The sequence below is a fragment of the Halyomorpha halys genome, unplaced genomic scaffold (genome assembly GCF_000696795.3).
Source record: "Halyomorpha halys isolate HHAL.00 unplaced genomic scaffold, Hhal_1.1 Scaffold461.1, whole genome shotgun sequence".
Classification (NCBI taxonomy): domain Eukaryota; kingdom Metazoa; phylum Arthropoda; class Insecta; order Hemiptera; family Pentatomidae; genus Halyomorpha; species Halyomorpha halys.
Window position 1 is genome coordinate 633,156 of NW_027105824.1, and position 7,605 is coordinate 640,760.

The 7,605-nt window shown below is 26.4% G+C and overlaps 1 protein-coding gene across 5 annotated transcripts in view; it reads right to left on the bottom strand.

Annotated features, from left to right (window-relative positions):
• The window catches only part of LOC106683063 (Nuclear distribution protein nudE), a 31,057-nt gene that overhangs the window by 10,276 nt on the left and 13,176 nt on the right, over positions 1-7,605 (bottom strand). For all 5 annotated transcript variants that reach the window (XM_014424280.3, XM_014424281.3, XM_014424279.3 and 2 more), the window contains exon 6: positions 6,035-6,120. In XM_014424280.3, coding sequence (XP_014279766.1) covers positions 6,035-6,120 — 86 coding nt within the window. The remainder of the gene's footprint in view (positions 1-6,034; positions 6,121-7,605) is intronic.

Below are 7,605 nucleotides of genomic sequence, written 5' to 3' on the forward strand. Positions count from 1 at the left end.
TTATAAAAAAATATTCTCATTAACAAAGTACAGACTTTATTATCAGTTAAAGAACTAAGGTTCTTATATACAAAGTGAATTTCTTTTTTTATGATTACCTTTGTTGTATATTTAAAAAAAGAAGAAGTCTTTTTTAAAGAAATAAGTTCCAGGTTAATTCAAAACTGGTAAAAATTAAAAGAAAAGATATTTCTTTTTTAATGAATTAAGTTCCAGGTTAATTCAATATTGGTAAAAATTAGTTTAATTTAAAAAATATATATAAACAACTTTTCTTCTAATAATCTAAAAATTTAAGTATAGCCTGTGGATAGTTGAAAAAAAAAATAGCTGAATCCTACCAACTGGCTTAAAAATGTTAACAATTTTTTTAGCAACTTAAGCTGTGTTTATATGACAGGAGGTAAATCAGAATCTGGAGTATTTATTTTGGAGTTATGCTACATAACATAAATCTTTTATGTTGCATAAATTTGAGGAAAAGAATGAATAATAAACATCGGAATAAAGTTGTGTACTATAAAATTAGAAGTTAGCTTTGGGACATATTGAATAAAAGGGGTAAAACTTAATTATATTTTAATATGTGTTAGCTCTTTGATCAGTTAAGATGTGAAAATAGAGATAATTTTTTTTTATAATCTGGACCTTGCCAAATTCAGTTTTTATACATATGATGCAAATTCCTTTGAATTCAAGTAATATATTTTCTTCTAAAAATTTATTTTAAATTATCAACTCATTGTTTATGTTTTTTTTTCAACAAGGTTCTATAATAAAAATAAAGAAAATAACATTGGATTGTTGAGTTTCAAAATTAACTAAATCATACTAAACTTTTTTTAAATCATAAGAAACCTGGCAGCATTTTTCAATTATCACAAGAAAGTTACATTGAACATCTTGGTAAGATGGAAAGAAAAATATTTATTGTTATAGTTTTAAATTTTCAAGCACAATCTCATACACATGCTAGACTATACAATTCCTAAAATTATTAGTAACCAGTGATATGAGGTAATCTTTCAATTTCAGAAAAGAAATCTTAAACATGCTAAATACGCAATAAAAGCTGATATTGTGTAAAGAAAAAAAAATGTTCACTATTACTAATATTAAATAATATCTTAGATAACAACATGATTCTGTTCACATTTTCATATATCTATAGCTTGAAAACAATAAATAAATCTATATGATCAACAAGTTTCAATTCAAGTATAAAAATAGGTAATCATTATAGAGGAAATCCATTAGTTTAAATGCAGTGAAAATTAATGTATAACATAATCAGGCTAAATATACTTTTAATTCTCATGCAGTGGATTATAATTTCTCATGCAAACAAAGTTTAGGATTTAATGATGATGATAAATTGGGAATACATTGATCGAAAGCAAAAGCTTTAAATTGACTGACCAGAACTGTAAAAAGAGACAGTCTTTTCGTCTTCTTTGATGACATTAATCCATTACGTCAGAAACAATTTTCAGCCACTGAAGTTGATGTCGATGATAACTCCTTTTTTCCACAGAAACATTGAACAATGATCACAACACAACTCACAGTTAACACAGTCTTGAAGCACATTTTATAAAAAATAAAAGCTGGTACAAACAATACGGCATAGCTTCCAAGTTCAATTAAGTAGTATTATAAAGAATTCTTCCAGGTGCTTTTATAACAGATTTCAAAATAATAACTAGCGAGACCAGTCCAATATCTCATTCTAATTCAATCAAGACAGTTTAATAATCTTTCAAGTTAATTAAAATTACTGACTAAATATAACCAGATGAAGAGGCTAGATTGACTTGCTATAAATAAATATACCACTTACTATGTGTTAAATAATTGTAATATAAATAACTTTCAAATTCAATATACATGACATTCAAATTCAATATTATTGATCCAAAATCCTTAAAGAAAAGTGCATTGTTTTTGAGATTGCTGCTAACATATCTAAATACAGCCAAAATCAGAAGAAAAAAAAATTATATTCACGAAATAACCATTTTTGAGCTTCCCCATTATTCCAATCGAAAAGTGATACATATTTAAGGAAAATCGATTGCGGATACATTTTAGGATTGAAGGAAATTTTTAGGATTAATGGCAGTCAGGATACAGGTTAACATGGAATTTGATTCTGTGTTCTAGATGTCACATTTATATTTCCTCAACCTAACTAATAACATACAAAATTGTTTATCCTTTATTCACCAGAAGGAATTCAATTGCTTGGCACAATGTTAAATTCTTATGATGATGGCAAGGGATCCCCAATAATGATGACTGATTCTTAAGTTAAATTGAATTCTAAAGCGATTTTGCCCAATTTACTTACTACACTTAAAATGGTTGTTCAATTTTCCTCATTGTTTACATATAAATCATGAAAAAAAAAAAATTTTAAATCACAAAAATTGGGGTTTTTTGTAGCAGGAAAAATCAAATCGGAAAAATCAATATAAACTCATTTCTAAGTTAGATTTTCTGAGAGGATTCATCAAAAATATCTCTTTCCATTGGAAATTTCAGATAGAATTGAGTGTGTTGGAGGAGGACTGAAAGATGTTGTAAAATTGAGTTCACAACGAAAAAAACCTTGATTTACCATAACTAAGATCTAACGATGATCATAACGAGTTTTATTTCAAAATTCTCAAAACCCTAGAAAAAAAAAATAGAGGTGTCAATGAGTTTTAAACACTATGTAACACTATAAGCAGTCAATCTATACACTGAGTTATTTATTCTGAACTTAGGATAAATTTCATTTATTGAAATGATTAAACAACTATTGTTTCAAAAGTTTTTTTTTTTTTGTTTTTTTATTGTTTCAAATTATATACATTTTTTTTTTTTAAAGTTCACTTTCCTAATAAAAAAAGGATTGGAATATGAAATATTGAATGGAATTAGAGTTATTTTATCAGATATTTTTTTGTTAGCTTCTCCCTAATGTTCAGACATCATATTCATTTACAAATGTAAAAAAGATGAGATACCATAATATCACACTCAAACTATAATTTTCTCCTACTCAAAATTTCTTATTATTCTCCTACCTCACAAAGTTCCAGAAATAACTAAAGAATATTATAGACTATTTGAGCAATATATCAGTAAACACTTTTGTAAGATGAGGTACCATTGAGAGAAGATTGTATACGAAAACTGGATTGAGATTGAAATAAATTTTCTTGTGAAATAGACTTTTATTTTAAGGTAATTACTATCAAGTATTTGTAAAAATTTAATTTAAATTTTATTTGAAATTTAATTATTAATTTGCATTTTATAATTAAAATTTCCAAATTTTATATAACGATACTTGCATGTAACTAAAACCATCTTTGTAACTCGAAATGGTCTATGTTTCAGCTAAATGGATATAGGATTGTTGAGACTCAATGATACTACAATTATTTTATAGTCATTATCAGAACAGTTGTTCCCAATATGGATTCTGCAGAACACAGGGGTTCTTCTGCAAGCCTCTTCTAGGGGTTTCGCGAAATTATTACAGAAAAAGGCATTCCATGTCCACTCCACAGTTTTCAATCTTACCATCTCAAATTTTCTTTAAATTTTACCAAAGCATTATGTAGGCATCACAGCTTTTCTTAGCTTTTGCTGAAAAGACAGCATTTTACACTACTATTTGTATCAAATCATAATGTAGGGTTTCAGCCATTTTTATACTTTTATCTAAGGGTTCTGCCATATTCCTACTAGTACCTAAAGAGTTCCACCATCAAAAACAGGTTGCGAACAACTGTATTAGAACAGTTGTAGATTTGTTGTTATCTTGTTCTTTCTTCTTAATTTATTTTTTTAAATATTTAAATTATTAATAAACTAAAATATTCATATTTCTTTGCATTATATAACTTCAATTTTTAATTTTATTTCCTTAATTATGTCAATTTTACTTACTTATTTAAATACCCATATATATTTTTTATTTTCCACTTCTTTCATCACTTTAATTTTATTAATTTCATTCTGTACAATTATTTACTTTATGTCATTCTGTTTATATATTTTTTTTGTATTCATTGGTTGTTAACTTGTTCTTTGTTCTTAGCCCTGATGAAGGCTACAAATTCCGGCCGAAACGTTGACACGATTAAATAACTTATTTGTGTTATATTTTGACCGCACTCCCAAACCATCTTCTCCTCGTATAAGTCATCCATGGTCAACTATCTCTCATGATTCAAATTAAAACAATACATCCTGCAATGGTACCTCTACTTTCAACCAAATCTTGGTAATAAAACACAAAATAAGCTGATAGGAAAACATAAACGCAAAAAATAGTTCAATACATTATGTTAAGAAGCCTAAATTGTTATTAATTGCTTTGTGTAAGTGTGGTAGTTTACTTACATAAAAGACAAACATATATTATATTAGTATAAATTACTTTGATGTTAATCTTGCCACATGATGCTTGAAATACATACATCGTGCACTTACTTAGCAAATTAGAAGATTAAAACATTCATTATAGGTTCAGTTTTTAAATCTAAAAATAATCTTGAAAGATTATTTTTAGTATGATTAACAGATTTTTTTTGATAGGTTTAAATTTGTATACTTAAAATAAATAAATGTTTTAATTTTAATAAAATAATCTCAAAACAGTATTCCTAAATGAATAATTAAGAACTAAGAATAGAAACTGAGGTGGACAAATCAGTGCAAAGGAATAAGGCAGTAAAGGGTAGCAATGTGGAGTAAATAATATTCATAATAGTATTTAGATAAATTCAATCCTTTCTTGAAACTATTAAGTGTTACGTTGCATAGACACTACTAAAGGAACGAAGGCAAGACTAGGAATGGAATAATAAAAAACAATTACTTACCAAGACACAGTTATTCACAAAAAGTATTATAAATAAACAATAATATAATTTAGTGAACTTTTTTACAATTTCATAGAATTATTGATAAGTAGTAGCCAAACTATTTCAAATTCTAACAAGAAGAGGTCTGTTTTCAACCCATTGAAGACATAAACACAATTTTCTCCTCAAAAATACTCAACAGTTAACTTGGGTTTTCAAAATCTATCAACCATAAGAACTTTTAACAGAGAAAAAAATTCCTTCACCAATATAACAATACAAAATTCCTAATCTACATTTTATACATTTTGGTTAGTAAAAACGATATTTTAGAAAATATTCAGAAATGCCAAAATTATAGAGGACACCACTACTTCCTACAATTCACAAAGTGTTACCCATTCTGTTACTCGAAATATGCATATTTCCCCACCACTTTGATCATGGTTTAGACATAGATTGTCAAATGTGAGCTCTGGCTTAAATCCTAACCACTTCAAAGCATGACAGAAATCAAACCTGTGTTTGAAATAGTTTCTGGTGTGTGTAAATTGAACTAACCATTAATATACAGTGAAGGGTAATCTCAGCTAATAAAACATTGTTTAAATTGATTATCATATTAATGAAATTAATTTCGTACAAAACAAGCAAAAACAATCCTGAGCTCCCTCAAACAGCACATTTAATAGAAAGAAAGAAAAGAATTAAAATAAATATACATACATACAATTTTTCCTAAAAGTAAAATTTAGGTATATATTTATTTACAAATAGATTAGAAGTATGTTTGTTTGTTTGCCAAAAAATTATTACTATTCCTATAAGAAACCATTGTGTATGTTCTGTTCAAACATTTATGAGATTTCTGTTATCTTAAACTTCAAAATCGCACATAATCAAATAAACTAAAATGAACTCAAGTTCTTGATTTTATCAAATAAATTAAAACATAACTTTTTCATCACTATAATTTAATAGTGTACTCTTAAAGGAGTACCTGAGAATATATTTTATAAAAATTAAACAATTCAGTGCTTTCTGTTAATAACTATTAAACTAACAAGTTGTTTTTGAATAACAAATGATTTCTACTGGCAATATCATCATCCAAATCATTAACTTAGTAAATTAATTATATTTCAATCTAAAGTATATTAATAACATACCCCAACTTTTCTTAGTAGATCTCCAACAATGTTCATTGCTGAAATCCTGTTTGGCTGATTCAAGAGGCAGTTGGTAGAATTTATATCTAAAAATTAGACAAAAAAATGAATAATTTGTAAAAATAGTCATAACCATTTACAGGAAAGAAAGGTACCATAGAAAGAACAGGCAAAAGATTTATGCAAATAAACTTAAGGAGTTAGATGTGGTAAATGAAATAGTTTGAACTCTTTTTCAATAATATTTTCCCTGTGACCAATAGAGGTCATGAAGGTATACACATCAGATGCCAAAGACAGTTATGAGTTCCAAATAAAACTCAAATCTGTTAAACCACCTTCAAATTAAGGAGCCTCTTCAGAGTCACCGCTTGTTGATAGTGATCTTATTAAGGACAGGCAACCATAAGATCAGTTTACGGTAACAAACTGTCCATATGATAGTATCACTGCTTTCTCTCTTCATTTTAGAAAGAAGGCTTCAATTTAAAAATTATAATGCTTCAATATTGGGAACCAGTTAAAAAATAGTTTATTAATAAAAAAAATTCCATAAATAAAAGGATATGGAACAATAAGACATAAACAAAAGAACACTTTTTTAACAAGCTTATTAAGAGGTTCAAATAATATCAAAAAGAAAAATTGATATCTAGGAATATTTAAGGACCAATGTGTTAAAAAAAAATAGGAAGGTTTTTGAAAAAGATTTCCTCATTTGCCAGTAGTATATTTCAATATTGCGAACCAGTTAAATAATAGTTAACCTGAATTAATTAGTATAGCCATAAAAATGAAAATTTGATTAAATAGAATTAGATCATTATTCAATTAGAAGTTGTAAGAGTTTATAAGAAAAGGATGATGTAATTATTATATTGCCATAATTAAATGTTTATAGATGAATAAGAGATAAAAAATTAAAGATTTGTATTGTAATCTTAAGTTAATAATTATTTACAATTTATTTCCCCATTGAAGAGGTTTGAATTGTAATAGTAAAAAGCATGTTCAAGTCCATTTAAACATAATTTAAGTATTTTGTGATTTTAAAATTTAATTTTTTTTTTAATATTTTAATTTAAAGATTGTAAATTGCTTAAGGTAAACTGAAGATAGCATTCTGTACATGCTGACTGCAAATATACGTAACATTGAAAAATTCATCTGAACATCCAAACTGGGTTTTATTAAAAAATAAGGAGTTTATAATGTTTTCTTTTGAACAGAAATTTATAGTGGAATTAGTTTTAAGAACATTCAATTGTTAACTGATATGTATAGGTAACTACATAATGCAATGCCTTTAATTCTAGAAAGGAAATTATCAGAGCTAGTTGTGGCTTTGACATGACTAGTCGTAATGTATTTTTAATAGGGTAATATATTTTTGAATTGAATTACTCACGTATTTACCAGTCAATGAATGTGTGGAAGAAAAACAAAAAATCAAATAAGAAAAGTCTATTGATGTAACAGTTAGAGAACATCTAAGAAATGTTTAATACATCAGGTATCATAAATTTTATTTCTATTTTTTGTTTATTTTATTTGTGTATATATATATATAT